The sequence below is a fragment of the Pituophis catenifer genome, unplaced genomic scaffold, assembly GCF_029215685.1.
Source record: "Pituophis catenifer annectens isolate HBS135680 unplaced genomic scaffold, rPitCat1.0.hap2 SCAF_2, whole genome shotgun sequence".
In the NCBI taxonomy this organism is placed as follows: domain Eukaryota; kingdom Metazoa; phylum Chordata; class Lepidosauria; order Squamata; family Colubridae; genus Pituophis; species Pituophis catenifer.
The window spans coordinates 114,252,181-114,273,996 of record NW_027256882.1 but is presented as its reverse complement, the minus strand read 5'-3'; the positions used below and the strand labels follow the sequence as shown (position 1 = coordinate 114,273,996).

At 35.1% G+C, this 21,816-nt stretch overlaps 1 protein-coding gene across 1 annotated transcript in view; it reads left to right on the top strand.

Moving 5' to 3' along the window:
* DOCK2 (dedicator of cytokinesis 2) overlaps nucleotides 1-21,816 on the top strand; it is a 314,912-nt gene that overhangs the window by 234,215 nt on the left and 58,881 nt on the right. The window contains exons 31-33 of the mRNA XM_070934070.1: nucleotides 3,533-3,633; nucleotides 3,729-3,787; nucleotides 9,204-9,352. Of these exons, the coding sequence (XP_070790171.1) occupies nucleotides 3,533-3,633; nucleotides 3,729-3,787; nucleotides 9,204-9,352 (309 nt within the window). The remainder of the gene's footprint in view (nucleotides 1-3,532; nucleotides 3,634-3,728; nucleotides 3,788-9,203; nucleotides 9,353-21,816) is intronic.

Genomic DNA, 21,816 nt, shown 5'->3' with positions numbered 1-21,816 from the left:
TGCAGGTTGGGCCATTTCTCTCTCCCTTCCCCACCCCTGTCTTTCCTTCATCTGTCCCTTCAGCTCTCCCTTGTGTGTTTGTTTCTCTCTTTTTCCGGATGAAGGCTTGAACATCTCAATATGGGAAAGAAATAACTCAAAAGTTCCACTTTATTGAATAGAGTAGAAACAACATGAACCTTGAGATTCTTCCTATTCCTTCTCTAAACATCCTGTACTGACAATGTTTTACAAAACAAATGCAATCTTCGTACATTATAGAATATATGCTATGATAGATGGTTTGGACAATATATTGTTGTTTTTCTAACAGTGCTATTAGACATACATACTACATAATACATTGAGCTAAAAGAAATCAAAATACTGTTTATTCAGTAATGACCAGCAAAATTTGTAAAATATATAACACAAATGAAAAATCAAATAGATGAAATAATACAAAGATTAAATAACAATGTAAAATACACCACTATAACTGTGTTAATTACTGGTGCAAGTATTAAAAAAATATTACAACCTAGGAAGTAAAATAGATATCACTAAAAAAAAGATAGCTAACGCATATTAAATCTAAAGTGATGAATAAAAGGGGACGATTATTTCTGTGACCACAGTTATGCATTGTTTTCATTGCAAAACAGAATTTAGCTACTGCACAAGTAATAAAGGTCTTCGACTCTTTTAGAAGATAGTTCACAGAGAAATTTCCTTCCTGGAACTTTAGATATTGGGGGTTATAACAAATCCATTTGTCCCCAAACAAGTTAGCCTTTTGGAAAAACATGAAGATGTGATTTTTCTTTGGTCATTGGGTTGGATTGTTAGATATGGGATTTTGACGGCTTTATTTTGATGATAAATCTTTTCAACGTGCTATGTTTAAATTTTTACCATGAACTTCCTAGAGTCACTAGGTGAGATAGTGGCTATGTAAGAATTGTAAATTATTAAGCATGCCTTTGATCTCATATTTTTATATTCTTACCTTGCACTGCCTGTATATGTTTCACTTTTTGAAAACTCACTGGAGTTAGTTGTTCCAAAAGTTTCAGGAGAAAATCCTGATCCTGACTGGAGTGTTTTTATTTGTTTGTTTGTAATTTCATGAAGACTAGAAACAGAAAGGCAACATTGGAAAAAAGAAACTTCACTTGTTTTTCAGCTCAACAAGAGTGCACCATTCTATTTTCTTATCTCTTTTCCTTTGATGAACACTTCCCTCCATTTTCACAAACAAAGCTTTCTTTTAGATCAGGAGAATGTAGTACTTATAGAAACATAATGCTGACAGATGGGGATCTGGGAGGAAGGGCTTTTCAAAAAGGATATTGTGCTGTATGCCACTATGATTGTGTTGTGTGCCATTTGAACATGCTTTGCTGCCTCAGAGGTTAGTCCAACTCCCATCAAAAATTGTAGGCATGGTCTTACAAGCAGCAAAATAGAGAAGAAAAATGTTACGATCCTCTTAAGGCTGATTTGATAGTCTCTCTAACACTCCACTTGATACAAGAATATGATTGAAAAGCTGAAGAAAATAGATTGGCATTGATTGGACTGTGGAGAAACAATATCAAAAACAACAATAATAATGCTAAATGTGTGTTCGTGCTTTAAACTAAGAAAGAAATTCTTTCAATGTATTAAAATCATTCTATCCTTTTAAAAACTAAGCATTTGAATCTGTGACATTAATTAATTGTTCATCCTAACAAATTACATAGTACATTAAGTAGCTTTTTTTTTTTTTTTGGTAGACTGGCTTATGTTTTGATTTAATAAAGGATTTTTGGACAATGAATTTTGAACAATTTATACTGTAGTGTGATTGAGGTCTGATGTGAATACAAGGGAGACATTGCAGAGAAGGTAAATCTGTTAATTTTAAAAATGAAGAAAGAACAAATGGCACAGGCTGTAATTTTATTCCTTCTAGTAGGCAATATACAGTATATATAGGAAAAAAGAATAGGGGGATCTTCAGAGGTTGATGGCCTGTTGGACTTCAATTGGTCCATTGCAGGACTTTTTCTTTCTACCCATCTACTGGGCTTTGTCCCTCAATGGCCATTTTTCCTTTGGCTGAACATTGTGTGACAACTATTTTCTTCTTGGGAAGAGCTGTAGTGAGAGGAATATTGACTTTAGAGAACAGTGAATAGAGATATTCCACAAGGTTGAAGAAAATTTCTTTAGTATGATAAATAAGATAAAATATCATTATTCTAACAATTGTTCAATTTATTTATTTATGTCCTGCTTCTATTATTTTGATAAATAATTCAAGGCCACTAGCATGCATAATACACCTTCCTACTACTTTCTCACAACAACCCTGTGAGTTGGACTGAGAGAGATTGTACAGTCCAAAGCCATCAAGTTTGGCTTTGTGCTGAAGGAGGAACTACAAGTCACAGTCACCTGATTTCTAGTCTGGTGCCTTAACCACTACACAAAATTGGCTAGATTAATTATCCTAATGCTAGAATTGAGCCTCACCTTCAGCATTCGTAATAGCTGTAGGTGTTCTAAAGTTCATCAGCCATAGGATTTATACCTCAAGATGCTTTTCATAGTCACAATGGTTAGAAAGATTTGGATTTTAGTGCAGCCTCTAGTACCACCTACATTGTCAAACATGCTGTGTTTCTTATAGTATTCCTCTTTGAAGCTTACTAATAGGCAGTTAACATGAATATCAGCTCTTTAAACTGATGGAGATGAAACATATAGAAATAAATCCACCTACAATTAATAGTTTGCTAAAATGTATAAACTATAAAAATATTATGTATGAGAAACTCTCCCTTGTGTGGAAAAATGAGGAACTATTTTGATCAGCAGCTTTTTCTAGGTAAATTTTGCTATAGGTAATTTTTCTATTAAAATATTGCTATACTAATATTTGAAAACTAGGGACAAAATATATCCCAGATCATAGAATTATGTATTTCTGTTTTTCAACGTCGAGAAATGTGGTCATTTTTAACTATTACTACAATGAAAATAAAGTTGATGAAAATCCAGAACTCTTCATAGCTTCATATTATAATTCTTGAGGTTAAAAATAACCTCATTATTTTTGGACTTATTCCATGTATATCTTTTAGAATTTAATTTTGCTAAAATCAATGAGCTTTTTTTCCCATGAAACAGTTATGAAGAATGTATGATATTATAATTTTTACTTCTAAAGCTGCATTCCTTGGTTGGAGATGGAAAATTATTCTGAACCTGGTGTAGGCAACAGTTCTCAGGGTGTGTGGTAACTATTGTTTATAAGCTAATGAACCCCAAGTGAATTTCCAGATGCTACTCAGGGAATGCAGGCCAGTGGGTGTAAAAACCACACTCTTGTCTTTTTATTCTAATTGCAATGTAATAATAGCACATAACTCAGCATCATATTAAATTCTTTCTGCTGGCTGCCTTCATAAATTATTTAGGTTTTACACAGCTTAATACAACCTTCCATTTCAGAGAGATGCATTATAACAATTCGGTGTTCTGTCTTCTGCTCAATTTACAGCTCTGGAACAACTATTTTCATCTTGCAGTGGCTTTTATCACCCAGGACACCTTGCAGCTAGAGCAATTCTCCCATGGTAAATGCATTAAGATCCTGAACAAGTAGGTCTTGTTTTTAATCATTGAAAAGTGATTTTTGCTTCTCATTTAGACAAGAAAGTTGGGATGAAGATAATGACTTCTGCTTTCCCTTTTAGATATGGAGACATGAGACGTTTAATTGGTTTTGCTATCCGTGACATGTGGTACAAACTTGGTAAGTTAGAGTACTTGAAAGCAAAGATGGGCCTCTTATGGTTCTTAGGGAGACCTTTTCTAATGAGTTGTTCCGTTTTATTAAAATTGTTTTTATTACATTTATCTTGTCTCATGAAATTCCTGCCACCTTATTTACAAGATATGTGCCTGAATGTCTGGTAGATAGCAACATAGAAATTTCTACACATGCAACATTGCTCAATATTATTAAGAACTGGAACAAGGAGATACTCTGGAAATAGTACAAAGAGGACTAAGCAAAGAGCTTTCATTTATAGCAAGAGGGTTTGTGATCATCTTGTTGAACCCCGATGGCGCAATGGTTAGAGTGCAGTACTGCAGGCTACTTCTGCTGATCACCGTCTGCCAGCAGTTTGGCAGATTGAATCTCATCAGGCTCAAGGTTGACTCAGCCTTTCAGCCTTCTGAGGTCAGTAAAATGAAGACCCAGATTGTTGGGGGCAAAAGGCTGATTCTGTAAACCACTTAGAGAGGGCTGTAAAGCACTGTGAAGCGGTATATAAGTCTAGGTGCTATTGCTGTTGCTATTGTTGACTACTAACTTTGGTAGTTATAGAAACTGCCTTCACATGGATCATTCTGGGTAAAGGGAATTACGTTCCTGGATATCAGTTTTAGAGAAGGTCATTTTTTTTTTTTTTTTGGAGTGTTAGTTTAAAAAATGAGTGTCTGTCCAGAGATAAGAATACGTGTTTCAGTTCTGGTTATACAAGTGTAGAGCTGCTTCTATTTTTTTTCTCTCTGTTAAAATGTTTATACCTTCTGTTTTACATTAATAACACTTTTTGTTCATATGTATACAATGACCAACATGTATTGTTGAGTAATATTTGGATTCTCAATTTCTAAGTAAATACATAGTACTACCTATCCAAGCCTAGAGAAAGAGTGTGCATGGAAGGACAAAGAAGAGTTGAATACGCTGAGCTTGGCTTGATTAATTTACTGCCAAGTCAGCAGGGATCAAACTGGAACTGGTCCATTATAGCTCCATATAATAATACAGCAGGCCTGTAATTATAATTCAAGTCAATTTTGTAGCTTTTAAGGGAAGCTTCTATGCAAGAAAATGGAATGTCCAGCCACCAAGGTTTGTCTCAGCAAATGTGTCGGTTTGCTTTCATATGAAGGAAAAAATCTGTTCATTTAGGTTTCAAGATATCAGCGTGAATTTTATTTTTTGTCCCTATCTGTGTTGTTATTTCAGAATAGTCATAGTTAGATGAGGCTGTTTTGCCATTGTACCCAACAATACAATGACATTTTTCTTGAAATTAGAAAAACACAGCAAAATGATGAAAGCAGCTGCTTAATATAGGATTGCTACAGAATAAAGATGGAACTTCTGTTGCAGTCACTTGAAAAAATTCCCTTGATTATAACAGAATGCCATGTTTAATTATATGTTATACAGGTTTTCTCCAGGAAAAAAAAAAGTATTTAAATTTCCTCTGCTATTCAAATGTAAACTTATCGAACAATTATAAATCATCAAAGGCCTACAATTCTCAGAAACTGGAGGTTTATAGAAATTGTATTTTTTTCTTAAATTAAAAAGTTGAGAATCCAGCAAGTATTAACAAGCTCAGAACAAGAGATGAAAGGATTTGTAACAACTTGATGCAATATTCTGATGGATTAAATTGTATGCAACAATAAGAATTTCAGTGGAAGAAAAATATTAAATTTACAGGTTATATCACATTTACAGAAAATTGATTAGTTTTACCAACATTATATTACTCCAATATTGATTTCTAAAACTGATAATTCATTTTCTAAAAACTGATGGAAATGTAATAATTGTAACACCTAGTTCAATCAGCTTAGATCATACGTTTGCAGGCAATGTTGTAAAGTTCAATAATTTTGAAAAATGACTTATAACGGAATAAGACAAACTCTAAAAGTATTTATTTATTAATTCAGAAAGCACACTTATATAACTGCCCATCTGACCAAAAGTGTGTGGTTTATAACAATCGACAGATGTTAGTACAATACACTGTTGAAAACAATGATAGTTATAGCCAAATATCTTTCGCATTTCTATCCTGAAATAAAAAAATAGTCTTACCCAGCCATGACTTTTCTGAAATAAATTGACTTTTCAACCTGCCATTTTTCCATTAATTTCTAATAAATATTACTAAACATATTCCAATTTAGTACCCTGAGCTAACTTTAACATGTTACAAGGATTCTAAAAGTTTCCCATTGGAAACCTCATATTTGATTAAATCTAATGCCAAATGTTCTGGAAATTCTGGGAGACTATAATTCTATACATGAGCTTGTACTATATCTAAAATTTCTCTTAATGTCACATTTTAACCTGAAAGCATTATACCATTTGTTAAATAAAAATAGATTTAGATGCTATGAATGGCTTTTCTTTCTTTCTTATTTCTTTCTGGCTAGAGAATTATAGCTGTTAATTTATCTGGGCTCTTACCTCAAAGATAAATTTCTTTCTTAGTAGGTAGAAGCTATTCTAATTTTTCATTTTTGTGCAGATCACTGTTATTGATACTTGCATACTAATTTGATCTTAACAATGATCTGTAGTTTTAAAATGATACAAGATGTTTTAAGTATGTAAAACAAGAATGCATTATACTAGAAAGTTTTATTCAATTGTTTTAGGTTTTGTGATGCTGGGAAGGAAGGAAGGAAGGAAGGAAGGAAGGAAGGAAGGAAGGAAGGAAGGAAGGAAGGAAGATTTTGAAGGATCCATCAATTTTCTTGATGTTACATAGCATATTTCCAAGTAAATAAAGATTTTTTCAAAGATTAGGAGCTTGGTGGCAGCTAAGTTGTCTCTTCATCTATTGATCTGCAACTGGAAATATATAGCTACCCAGGTTTTAGTTAAAGTGAAATTGAGCAATTATCCTTTCCAATTAATCAAAAGGTGAATGCTCTAGATGAGGCCTGTCACGTTGGCAAATTAGACTTTGCAAAAGAATGTCCAGAGTCCTTGCATTTTGTTGTTTATTGGACCAAATGCCATGTCCATAATGTAATACAGGGAATCAAACCTATACCGGCTGCTGCTTTTTCAGCTCTCTTGTCTGAAACATTAGGCATGATTAAGTACTGTAAGAGGGAGAACTATAAAGGTGATCAACCAATACTTTGAACCTTATTGTAATTTTACTTTGTTTTACAGAGGGGGGAGGGGGGAGAGGGAAAGAGGTGGGGGATATTCCATCACTAAGAAATATTTCAAGGCCTGGTTTTCTTGTTAGAGGTGGCATTTACAAGCTTCTTTCTTCTTTTTTCATCATCTGTCATAATTGCAAATGCTTCCTAAGGCAGACTCCAGTGGCGCTGTATTTCATGTGGCTTTAAGTCATTGTGCAGCCAATCTATAATAGAGTTACCAGGACATCATTTCTACTCTGAGCTTTCTAATAGTTGGCATTATTCATCTAGGAATGAAAGCTGATGTGTTTTTTTCAGTTGTGACAGAGACAAGAGAACATATCAAAGGCTAGTGTAATGTTTTCTCTGATAAATTGATTTTGATGGGAAGAGATGAGGAAATAAAATTATTTTCTCTTCTAAGAACATGCGTTGATTAAATGTTAGGAACAGTAACCATTAAGAGAAGACTGTGTACATTCAGTCAATTCATGTGGGTTACCTGATGTGCAATATGCTTTGTATGCAATAGTAAACAGACATATTATCATGCGATCTTGAACTGTCAATGGACCATAACAATAGTAGAGACTAAAGGCCTTATAATGCAGTACTGCCATAGAAAGGATATTAGATTTACATACCATTTAGCTCTTTTCCCTAACTTAGCACTCTTCAGATATCTTGGAAATGCAGCTATCAAAAAAAATAATAATAATATCAAAATACCAACTTGTGAAACACTGATTTATCAGTGATTTATCACAGATCTATCTATCTATCTATCTATCTATCTATCTATCTATCTATCTATCTATCTATCATCTACCAGTATCTATCTATCTATCTATCTATCTATCTATCTATCTATCTATCCATTCATCCATCAATCATCCTATCTCAGTTTGTTCAAATTGTTTCATATACAGTTGACCCCTTTCCGCACTATGATATGGGGTAGTAGCTTACAGATGAATAACTGGGAAGAAATCATTCTGGTTGTAATTTAACCATAACAGAATAACTAAGTAAAGCATACTATGCAAAAGAGACAATCAAGCAGCCAAAAAGGAACAAAAAGACCCAAGCACCTGTCCACCAGCAATCAGCCCTCAAATCAGCATAGATTAACTCCAAGATGCTGCAGGACAAGAGTTACACTAATATCAAGAAATGGTGGAATAGAATCATTTAAAAAAAAGACAGAAAGAAACAAAAGCTTTTTTAGCTCTTTTTAGCTTTTTAGCTTTTTAAGTGTAAATTGGATTTTAATTGGATTGTTTTAAATTGTGGGCAAAAGCTGTATAATTCTTTTAATTGATTTTAAATTGTGTATTGGTATGTTTTTTATCCTTGGCTGTGCACCGCCCTGAGTCCAATAGGAGAAGGGCGGTATATAAATTGAAATAATAATAATAATAATAATAATAATAATAATAATAATAATAATAATAATAATAATAATAATAATATGGACAGAATGAAATGTGAATGGCAAAACTTTATTATTTTATTATTTTATTTATTTTAAATAATTAAATAGAATTGTTAAATTGTCCCACAGCAAGTTGTCTCACGGCGAGTTGGGCATTGTGAGTTCTCCTGCAGTGAGTTGGCAGTGGTGATTTGGCTGCAGCAAGTTGGCTGTTGCAAGTTGTTCCATTCCACAATCAAGCAAACAATACCCCAATCAAGAAACTGCTGAGGAAGCCAACAGCAAGCCACTAGAATATAAACTGACAGCAAATCTCACTCCTTACTAGCACTAAGTATGTTGCCTAGTTTGGGTAATGAAACATCCGTAAGAAAACCAGCAAGCTCAGAGAGCACCAAGGACCCCTCAAGTGAAGCAGAAGTCAGGCAATCAAATTGCAACAAGTGAAAGAACCCAGAAACTGAGTGCTATCAGGAATAACTAGTATTATTCCACTTACACAGTTTTTGCATTACTTATTTAGCATCTAATCATTCCATCTCCCATCGCAGAAATCATCACAAATATTTTATTAATTTGTAAACAATGCAAGAGTTACAAAACTGATATGAAAAGGTATTTGCTGTTCTTTTGTAAATAGTTGTTTCTCAACTAGAAATGTTGAATCATCAATTTTATTTTAAAATATCCACTCTAAAATCCAGAAAGAAAGTTAAAATAAAACCTTGAAATAGAAGTGTTATAATGGTATTGAAATAATGGTGTGCCATGGGTTGATATTATTAATATTCTCTTCTGTCTATTGTTCCAGGACAGAATAAAATCCGCTTTATTCCAGGAATGGTTGGACCAATCTTAGAAATGACTCTCATCCCTGAAACTGAACTGCGTAAAGCGACCATCCCAATATTCTTTGACATGATGTTATGTGAATATAAACATACCGGTGAATTCAAAAAGGTATTATAAGCTTTGTGTATCATTTGGTAATTTGGTAACTGCCATTATTCTTAAATATCAAATGAATGTATACATGTTATTGTTCTATTGTTTTATTGTTTTACACAAGTTCTGTGTAAAATAAAGGAAAGGAGAAGGTTTGCAGTTCTGGTGGGAACTTAGAATTTGAGGACCCACATTTAAAATCAAAAATAATTCATTTAAAAATTAAGTGCATCTCAAGCTTTTCAAATGGGTTGACTGTGTTTTGTAAATGTTATTGCAAAATCACATGGTATTAAGTACAAATCACAGCCATTAAGCAAATGATTGTGAACCCATTCGCCCAAATGTGTGTGTGTGTGTGTGTGTGTGTGTGTGTGTGTGTGTGTGTGTGTGTGTGTGTCTGTCTGTCCAGGAATTGGCAAAAATATTGCAAAATGACTAAAAAAAAAAGAGTCACGAAGTACATTCATGTAAACTGACACTGCAACCAGTGGTAAATGTCAGCCAGTTTTCAACCCATGAGGAAGGAGGGATATTTTGCAACCAACAGAAGTATTTTATGGATTGTAAAACAACCTTTCTGATGCTGTTGTAATGCAAATGGTCATTAAAGTATTTAGTAAATACTTTATTAAATCCATCATGAACCATCTATCATACAATCAAGAAGTATAGTAGGACTTTTCAAGTAAAACACTTTATGAAAAAAAACACTTAATACCACAGCAGAACGAATACTCTTGAGTAAGCTACCATTGGTAGATTTAATAAATATCTGCCAAAAGACAAGGGGGAAAAAAAAAGGCCTGCTTGAAATCAAACTGTAGGAATAAAAAGTATGAATACATTGCATTATAAATTAGAATATCATTTTTAAAAGGGCGGGAATTATTTTTCAGATCTGCTTTGCTTTAGAAAAGTTTAACATATTTTAATGCATAATGCTATTTTGATCCGGGCAAAATCATGGTTTTTTTTATATATTTGGGTTTCTCTATTTCAATTCATTTAACTTCCATTTCCACTCTGGATGTAAGCAGTTTAAATATCACTTTTTCCTCTCCAGGAGTTAAAATAGGAGAAAGGCATCTAAAGGAGTACTGAGGCTAAATACTCATTCAAAGGATGTGGGTTCACTGTGAACTTTGCTCCTCATGTTCCACCCAAAGCAACAGGGGTGCTCTTGAAAAATGACCTACTTAAGTTATCCTTAAACTGGAAGGTTATATTGAAGGCAGTACCAATATCTATTTGAGAAGACAAATACTAAGCAGTTGGATGATGTTCTAAAAGAGACATGTGTCTTGCCTTTTTGACAGTATGTTTCTCACTGTCATTTTATAAATAGTTTTGGCCCAAGGGAAGAAGATGTTCGCCTCTCTCTCATCACACTTTAGCTTTAATCTCTTGACTCCCATCATTTGTCAGTTTGGAGGCAGGACAATCACAGGGAACCGCTCTGTTTTATGGCAACCTCTGGCAAGGCAGTAGTACATTACTTCGATGCCAGGCAATGATGTGACAGCAGCATTGGCCCATTAGACAGAGAAACTATTCCTTCTGCTCATCTTACTGTGGATAGAATGGATTCTGCACTGAGCTGTCATTGTGCTCAAGGGCAAAATTATGTTGCACCACATATGTTGTGACTTTCTCTTAATCTATTACACAGCCCGAGGGAAGGCACTACTAATGGAAGCCTACCATGTGTGGGAAAACAGATTTCTTTCGCCCAAGTTACAAGGCTTAATGGAAAACTTCTCAGTGGTACTAAAGGAAGCATCTGGCAGAGAGGGCATGCTTTGGGTCCCATCTGCTAGGGACTTATATTTGGCAGGTCCAAGATGGCAAGTCTTTTCTGCTATAGCACTTGCCTTATGGAATATTCATTTTCCCCATTCCAAAAAAAAAAAAAAAAGTGAGATTCCTGCTAATGTTCTATAAGTCTTTCAAGACTTGGTTTGTTCATCAAGCCTGAGGCCCAAAGGATTGGGGATATTCTTAGACAGCTCTTTGTTTAATTGACTTTTTGTCCTGTATTTGATGGCTTGCATTTTTAATAACAGCACTCGCCCTTAGACTTATGTACCACTTCATAGTGCTTTTACAGCCCTCTCTAAGTGGTTTACAGAGTCAGCATATTGCCCCCAACAATTTGGGTCCTCATTTTACCCACCTCAGAAGGCTGGAAGGCTGGAAGGCTGGAAGGCTGAGTCAACCTTGAATAATGATTGTTTTATATTTCTTAATAATTGTTGTTTTTATATATTTACTGTTTTACTTTATTGTTATATACTGGCCAAAGTCACTGAGATGGGCAGCTATGTAAATGTGCCAAAAAATTTTTTTAAAAAAATCTTCTCCAAGCCATACAGAGTTAGCCTGTGGTAAAATGGATGGCAATAAACTTCATAAATAAATAAATATAGAAGGAAGAAGAGACATTTTTGTTCATATCTCAGTTGGAATGAGACAGAATAAACTTCCATTCCTTAAGTATTGTGATATCAGTAATAATTATCTCCAATTTACAATTAATGAATGAAAAGCCAGAAATACAACTGAATTCTGTGCATAAGTATAATTGTGTAGTTGATCCTTAAAGTTAATGAGGTAAAGATAAAGTTGTTCCAGGTAAAAGAAAATGGAATCTAACACTCGTATCTATAACAACATAGAAAAATGTGTGTTCCTCCTCTTTGGTGTACTGCTTCAGAATATGTACTATACTTTAAGCTCTCTCTATAAAAATTGTCAGGAAGGGGTGAGTGGGTTCCAAAGAAAAGATGACCAGAAAAAATAAACCTAATAAACTATGGAAATGGTATGTGTATGAACCGACATTAGGCCTGCAGATCTGAAGAAGGTTGGTCTTTTGTTCTTGGATTAAAACAAATACAGAACATGATCAATCAAGATGTTGCCTGAAATATTTATTGTGGGGGGAAAAAAATCTACGGGTTTGTTTGTTTTTTGTGAGGTGTAGAGACAGCATCATTTTTTAAGGTTGTCACCTGTAATCAAATCCAGCTAGTCTTAGCTGTTTCGTTTTCATAAGGACACATTTTCCATATTGTTGACAAGAGGCTGACTAGCATAATTAATAACATCAAAGGTATCTGAAGAGCTGAACAGAACTTAGATATGCAGTGCATCCTGCCTTGTAATTGTAAAGTCTAAGTAGCAAAGGACAAACTTGAAAGGAGAGGACAGGAAGAGAGAAAGAAAGAAAGAGAGAGAGAGGAGTAACAGAAATCAGTGCAGAGCAGCAAAAATGGTTTAATTGGAGCAAGAAATCATTTGTCTGTTGTAAATACTAGAAAAGAAAATTTTGTGTAAATGTGAGGTTGAGAGAAGATGGATAGGAGCAGACAGAGTAGAAGGGATAAAGTGTCAGGGGCAAAAGATCAGATCTACACTTGAAGGTCCAATTAACCTGATTTATTGCTACTCAAGTCTATGCACAGTAATAGGCTCAATTAAAGATTAACACTTACTAGAAGTTAGATAAGAGTCAATGGAATTCAGGGGGATGGGGTTGGACTTAGTCCATTTGTGGCTACGTAGAGATTCTAGTAGAGGTGAAATCCAAATTTTTTTACTACCGGTTCTGTGGGCGTGACTTGGTGGGTGTGGTGTGGCTTGGTGGGTGTGGTGTGGCTTGATGGGTGTAGCAGGGGAAGGATATTGCAAAATCTGCCATTCCCACACCATTCCCACTCCACCCCACTCTGGGGCCAGCCAGAGGTGGTATTTGCCGATTCTCCGAACTACTCAACATTTCCACTACTGGTTCTCCAGAACCTGTCAGAACCTGCTGGATTTCATCCCTGGATTCTAGGCTGATTCCTCTTTTAACTCTGCTCCCAACTTCTGCCACTCCTTCCCCTATATCAAGTTCTTCTAATAAGAACTGGTAGAGATGAATATATATATATTCAACTTAAGAAGACATATATATATATATGCCTAACCTTAAAGTGTTGGTTAGGATTTCAGCCAGAGTTTTTGAAAGACCTTAAAAAGGGTTTTGTTTGGGAATTTAGAGGATTCTGAGCTGTGATTTTAGCCAGGATTTTAAACATTTTAACTAACAAACAAACCTCCGGACTTTTCGTCGGGCCCTGAAGACACACTTGTTCCATCTAGCTGGGCTGGCTTGATCCCATCCTCTTAGCTTTTAATCAAATTTCGGTTTTAATTGGGTTGTTTTAAATTCGGGCCAAAATTATTTAATTGTTTTTTAAAATGTTTTTAAATTTTATATGCTATGTTTTATCCTGACTGTACACCACCCTGAGTCCCGCAGAAGAAGGGCGGTATAGAAATATAATAAAATAAATAAATAAATAAATAAATAAATAAATAAATAAATAAATAAATAAATAAATAATGACGTGGGAAAACACCCGAGATTTTAACTTTTTACATTCACACACCCGCAAAAACTTAAGAAGACAGATATCACACCTCTATGGGGAGGAAATGTACAAACTCACTAGGACCTATGAAAAGTTAGAAGTAAGAAGGGCTGTAATATTATGTGATCTAAGTTTCCTACGCCGTTGTCGAGACCAAGGAGTTATACCAACATGTTTTATAGTTAAATTCCACCCTATGTCTGCTTCTATTAAACGTATTTTACGAAGAACAGAAATGGCATTATTGAGGAATGAACTCCATAACAAAAGGTTCTTATTAGATCAAACAAACAAGGATTAATTAACTCTGCATTTGAAAATAAGTAATACGGTTCACCCTATTCTGTGGGACAAAATAAAACTTCTGCCATTTGGAGGGCTGAAACTGAGACCTTTTACAAAAGTAATAGACATCAAAAGAAATTTGAAAACTTAAAAAATCAAGGGAGACCCCCTAAAGTAGCACAGCAATATCTGAAAAAGGTAGTTTACAATGTTTCTAACAGAGAGCTGACTACAGCAGAAACAAGCGTCTTAACAAAAGGCTTTAATTTTGTAGTAACGCCCAAAAGAATTCCTATAGAAACAATAATATGTGAAGTGGAAGCCAGCTTAACAAAATTTAATGTTGAGGATGGTGATAAAATTAGGCATGAGGTTACTAACATTATCTGCACTAGTAAACCCCCAAAAAGTAATCTGCCCAGAGAAGAATATAGAGCATTGCAGGAACTAAGAAAGGATGACAGCATAATCATACTGCCTGCAGACAAAGGTAATGCCATGGTGATAATGAATATGGTGGATTACGACAAAAAGTTACTCGAGCTCCTCCAAGATGTTACGTATAAGCCCTTAAGTACTGACCCAATCACATATTTTTTTTTTAATTTTTTTTTTAAATACTTTATTGAGTTTTCCAAAACAAAAAAGAAAATATACAATCTATCTCTCCTTTCGGAGGTGCAGTGTTTATACAATATTGTGAAACAAAAGTTAAAAAAAAAAGACTTCATCCTTAACTATACATTATTTTATACAATACAACTATAATACATGTGCCAAGTCAAATTCTAAGGTCATGTTTTCGTCTTATTGTTCAACCAGTGGTACCAAATACCCCATACGTCATAATATTTTGAGTTGTCCTCGTTTTTTAACTCACTTGTCAGTTTCGCCATTTCTGCGCACTCTAGGATCTTATTTATTAGAGTTTCTTCTGAGGGCATAAGTTTGTTTTTCCAGCATTTTGCGAAAGCTAATCTAGCCACAGTTATAATCTGGATTATCAGTTGGGTTTTATTGTTGTTGAAGCCTTCTTCGGTTATGCCTAGGAGGAAAAGCTCTGGGGCTAGGTCTACCTCCTGTCCCGTTATTTCACAGAGCCAGTGTCGGATTTTGGACCAGAACTTTTTAGTCTCAGGGCAGGTCCACCATAGGTGGTAGAAGGTACCGACCGTTTTTCCACATATGCCGCCTTCAAAAACAAGGAAAAAAGAAAGACTAGAGAAGAGCTCACTAATAAGTTATCGCAAGCTGAAGATAAACTCCAGCAATGCCCGGGAGATGAGGCGACCAAACAACAGTGGTCGATGACGAGACATAGATTGAACTTATTGGACCAAGAGGAAATGGCGCAAAAAATAAAAAGAACCAAGCATTATTGTTTTGAGAACGCTAACAAATCAGGGAGATGGCTGGCATATAAACTAAAAAAAGAGAAGGAAAAAAATCAAATATTAGTATTAGAAGACTCCCAGGGTAATTTGCTGACGAAGGAAGAAGATAAATTGGAGAGTATAAGAAAGTTTTACGAAGGCTTATATAAAAGTGAAGGAATTGCGTCAAACAAGGTAGAACAGTACCTGTTGGATGCTAATCTACCGCTAATCCCTGAAGAAGAAAAGGAAAGGTTAAATGAAAAGATCACTATAGAGGAATTAAAAACGGCCCTTTCTAAAATAAAGAAGAATAAAACTCCAGGCCCAGATGGTCTTCCCGGGGAATTATACCAAAAATTTGATGATGCCCTAAAACTAGAGTTACTAGAAATACTGAATGAGGCTCTGGCGGGTATCACAATTCCAGATTCGTGGAGGGAAGCGTATTTGATGCTTATTTTGAAAGAGGGTGCCGACCCGAAACAGATATCCAACTACAGACCTATCTCATTGTTGAACGCAGACTATAAACTGTTCATGAATATAATTGCGGAGAGGTTCAAAAAAATTTTAAATCGGTGGATACACAAGGATCAAAATGGCTTTCTCCCAGGGAGACAGATCAGAGACAATCTGAGAATAGTTTTAAACACCTTTGAATACTACGAACAACATCCTGAAAAACAGCTGGCCTTAATGTTTGTCGATGCCCAAAAGGCATTCGACAACTTGAATTGGACGTTTATGATAAATCAAATTGATCTAATGGGATTCGGTATTAACTTTAGGAAGATGATTGAGAATATCTATAAAAACCAGAGGGCAAATATACTAGTGAATGGAGACAGAACCCAATTGTTCCAGATTCAAAAAGGAGTGAGGCAGGGATGCCCCCTGTCTCCCTTATTATATATTTTGGCACTAGAGGTGCTACTTAGAAAAATAAGAGCTAACAATGATATCAAAGGATTAAAGATTAGGAACGAATTATTCAAAACCCAAGCTTTTGCTGACGATGTAGCCCTCATAATGGAAGACCCATTAGAATCCGGTGGAAAATTAATGCAGGAAATACAGGAATATGGAGAGGTGGCCGGCCTTAAACTCAATAAGGATAAAACTAAATTATTAGTGAAAAACATGACAGACCTTCAAAAAGAAGAATTGGAAGATTTATTAGGCCTCCAGACAGTTAGGAAAATAAAATACTTGGGAATATGGATCACCGCGAGATTCTCCTCATTAAAAGATGATAACTATATCCCCCTTCTGCAGAAAACACACCAAGATCTTGAAAGATGGAAAAAGCTCAAATTGTCTCTGATTGGTAAAATTGCAGCGATTAAAATGAATATCCTACCAAAAATTTTGTTCCTATTCCAAAACATTCCGTTATCTTTAGATAAAAAATTCTTTTTGGACTTGAACAAACATATCAGGAATTTTCTGTGGGAGGGCAAGAAATCGTGGATTTCTTTTAAGATACTCCAAGGGAAAAGGAATTTGGGAGGTCTTGGGCTCCCTGACTGGGAACTATATCAAAAGACGGCAAAAATAATCTGGATTAAGGAGTGGATCAAGTTACAAGATAGGAGAACCCTGACCTTGGAAGGACATGACCTTCTAGAAGGATGGCACTCCTACCTTTGGGATATAAAGAACAAGAAAAAATCCTATTTTCATAAACATAAAATTAGGGAGACCCTTATTCACACGTGGGTCGAAATTAGACAGAAGATCTATACGAAAGTACCCAACTGGCTTTCCATCATGGAAGCGTTGGCGGCACCAAACAGGAGAGATGAGTACAAATGGGGTACATACAAGGATATCCTCGATGAAGAAGGGAAACTTAAATCACTGGACCTATTGAGAGATCAGGGCCTAAACTTGGATTGGTGGAACTATTTTCAGATCAACTCAAGATTCCAAAAAGACAGAGACAAATTTGGTATAGCAGCGAAATTTGGGAACTTTGACAAAATTATTTGGGGAACAGATAAGAAAATGTTATCAAAAATCTATAACTTTCTATTAGATGAAGATAGGGCAGAGTCCATAGCAAGAAATCAACTGAACATCTGGGAAAAAAATTTAGGACATAGACTAAATTTTAATGATTGGGAGATAGCTTGGAATAGAAACTACAAAATAACTAAATCGACAACGTTTAGGGAAAATCATTACAAATTGTTACACAGGTGGTATCTAGCCCCAGCGAGGCTAGCCAAGATGTTTCCAAATCTCTCCCCCACATGTTGGAAATCACATATTTTTTTATTCCATCAAGCTGGCCTAGCCTAAATGGTTTTTAAATTGGGATTTTAAATTTTATGGATTTGGAGGTTTTAAATTGGAAGCTAGTGATTTAATTCTTTTTAACTATCTTAACTTTTGTATTTGTATGTTTTTTTAATTTTGGCTGTTCACCGCCCTGAGTCCCTTCTGGGAGAAGGGCAGTATATAAATTAAATTAATAATAAATAAATAAATAAATAAATATTTAGAAAAAACTATCAAAACCAAGATAAAGGCCAGTCCCATAGATAAAGAAGTCCAACAAACAATCATCCCTAGAGAGAAGTCGTCGAAAACTCCAAAACTATATGGCCTCCCAAAAATACATAAAGAGGGCATACCTCTCAGACCCATAGTTAGGTCTATAGACTCTCCACTACAAAACTTGGCTAAGTATTTAGCCAAACAACTACAACCGTTTGTGGAATTGATTACTTCTTATGTGCAGAACTCATATCATCTCATAGAAATTCTGAGAAACCAACACATAGAGCAGGGTGACCTACTTGTAAGCTTTGATGTGGTCTCATTATTCACCCAAGTACCCATTTTAGAAGCTCTAGCAACGATCAAAAATAAATACCACCCACCAAACCACATCATAAAATTGGAAGAGCATTGCGTATCTAACACTTATTTCATGTACAAAGGGCAAAGATATAAACAAATGCAAGGGGCACCAATGGGATCACCCCTCTCCCCAGTTATTGCCAATTTGTTCATGGAGGGATTAGAAATTAAAGCATTGGAACAAACTACTTATAAACCAAAATTATGACTCAGATATATAGATGATATATTTGTGATCTGGCCCCATGGAAAAGACAAGCTAGACGATTTTCTAGCACATTTGAATAACATGCATCCGAAGATACAGTTCACTATGGAAATGGAGATTGAAAATCAACTCCCATTCTTAGATGTATTAATATATAAGAGAACTGATGGCACCCTAGGACATAGTGTCTACCAAAAGAAGACACATACAAATAGATACCTAAATGCACACTCACACCATCATCCCTCACAAATAAATTCAATAGCAAAAACTTTAATCACTAGAACTAAACGTCTAGCAGATGAGACACATGTACAAACAGAGCTTCAGACTCTCACAGAGGTATTAATAGCAAATGGGTTCCACAAAAATAAAATTAAAAGTATAATTTGACAAGGGACATCAGGACAGAGAGAAACCCAAGAAGAAGAACAAAAGATGGGAAAAGCCATCCTGCCCTATATAAAAGGAACCACCGATAAAATTAGCAAAATACTACAGAAACAAAAAATAAAAACTCTGTTCCACACAGATAGAAAAATATCAATGATGTTGAGAAACCCCAAAGATAAAATTGAACTGGAAAATCAAGGAATATATGAAATACCATGTACCTCCTGTCAGTCTTCTTATATTGGACAGATGAATAGATGAATAAGTGTGCGTTTAGAAGAACATAAAAATGCAGTGAAAAAGGAAGAGCAAACTTCTTCTTTGGTACAACACATGAAGGCCACAGGACATAATATAGATTTCAACAAGGCTAGAACAGTGGTAAAAGAGGAACATCTTAATAAGAGAATAATTAGGGAGGCTATCAAAATTGAAAAGAGGCCACACAGTATGAATAGACGAGATGACGCCTCTAGGTTATCAAGTATTTGGAAACCTGCACTGAGGGAAACTCGAATTTTAACATCAGAGGATAGGCAGAGATCCCAACAGGCAACCAGTGGTGTTGTAATGCATACAAGAACCCTTTCCTCTTTGCAGTTGATAGCTAGCAATAGGGAGACAGAGAGAACTAAGCCAGAAGATATGCTAAGAACTCAACATGCAACCAGTGGGGCTGTGATGCCTACTAGAATTCTTACCTCTTTGCAGTTGACAGTTGGTAATAGGGAGCCAGAGAAAACTGGACCCGCATTCAGGATGCAGCTAGTATAATGAAGCATGACCCACAGCTTCTAAACTGATAATAAAGGCCTGAAGATGACAAGGTAGAGAGCTTGTCGAAACGTTGCCTAACCTTAAAGTGTTGGTTAGGATTTCAGCCAGAATTTTTGAAAGACCTTAAAAAGGTTTTTGTTTGGGAATTTAGAGGATTCTGAGCTGTGATCTTAGCCAGGATTTTAAACATTTTAACTAACAAACTTATAATGACGTGGGAAAACACCTGAGATTTTAACTTATATATATATATATATGTATGTATGTATGTATGTATGTATATATATGTAGGTCTTTGGTTATTCGGGTTTTCTCCCGCGTAAAATTGGAGGTGTCTTGGCAACGTTTCGACAAAGTCTCATTCGTCATCTTCAGGCTGGTGTTCTCGGCTTCGTGCTTCTAGGAGCACGAAGCCGAGAACACCAGCCTGAAGATGACGAATGAGACTTTGTCGAAACGTTGCCAAGACACCTCCAATTTTACACGGGAGAAAACCCGAATAACCAAAGACCTACATATATATACATACATACATACATACATACATACATACATACATACATACATATAATACTTTTCTAGTCATGGTTTTCTCCTACGTAGCTCAAGATGTTTGTATAGCCATAGTTGGGTGATATCTCAAATCACCACTTTCAGGCTTTATCAGACATTTTGTGTTGTCTGCTGTGAGACTTAAGGGAGTCTCACAGCAGCCAACGCAAAAGTCTGATAAAGCCTGAAAGTGGTGATTTGAGATATAACCCAACTATGGCTATACAAACATCTTGAGCTACGTAGGAGAAAACCCTGACTAGAAAAGTATTATACATATAAACCTACGAATAAAAAGAACAATATACATATATATATATATGTAAAATTTTATGCGGGAGAAAACCTGAATAACCAAAGACCTACATACAAACACCCACGAAAACCTCAGAAAACATACACACGCACACACACACACACACACACACACACACACACACAAAACAAGAGCAAAAAAGAAAGAAAAAATGACACCCAGGAAAGGTGTTGGAAAGTAATTGGACATGGAAAAGGAAGTACTTGGGAGAAAGTTCTCCATTCCATACATTGTAAAATGGAGAATATCCAGTAATGATATGCCGTTGGTGACTTTGATCTTTATTAATTATTATTACAATCAGATAAACATCTCTGGCCACTCCGTTTTTACTTTGTAGATGTTAGTACTGTGTCAGGTCTTGACACCTGATTTAACACTAAATGCAAATTATTTGTATTCTGTGCCAGGAAAAAAAAAATAGGAAGAAGACTGGTTCAGTGAGTTTGCATTTTTATTTATTTGTGGGATGTTCTTCAAAACAGCAGTTTTCAAGGGCAATTTTAACAGCATGTTAAAATCAAAGTACAGTTATTTAAAAGTAAAAATAAAAAATAAAAATAAAAAAGCAGAAAAAGCTGCTAAATTAGAGTAAAAGCTTTATTGCAATGTTCATATTAAAAAATTACTAAATTCTAAAAGGCCTGGGAGAATGAGCATTCTGTTTTTTGCCAAGGATCAGAAAGTTTTAGGTTACTCCAAGGCAATGCATTGCTGATAGTTTGAGCAATAAGAAGAAAAAAAAATAGATGTTCCCATGTAGAAAATTGTTCTGCTTAGTTCACATTTCAGTTATAGAATTGTATAATTATTAAACCACAAATTTCTTTCCCTTTCTGTTGTTAATAAGAGTTTCAGATACATATTTGAATGCATAGCTTTTTATTGTTATAGAGATCTTTTTCCCCCTATTCAGGCAACACATTCTTTTAATTTTCTAATAGTAAGTTTTACTTTCCCCTTACTGCAGGACTAAAATTCGTTACCACTTGAATCTGCGATATACTAGATGCATCAACTAATCCTAATCTAAAGACAAACAGAATTATTTTGAAATTTCTTATGAATTGGAGCTTACAGTATATTTTATTAGTGCATTAGATAACATTTATCTTTTAAAGTTGCTGACTTATTGCTTTGTTCTTGAGCTTTTGCTTCCAGTTCTGTTTCACAAACATTTCCTTATAAACAGCAACATTAGTTTACCACTTAAAAATATAATGGCTGTGTAAATCTTGCATTCTTCCCTGGGTGGCTTGTTCTTCTAAATTTTTATGTTGCTG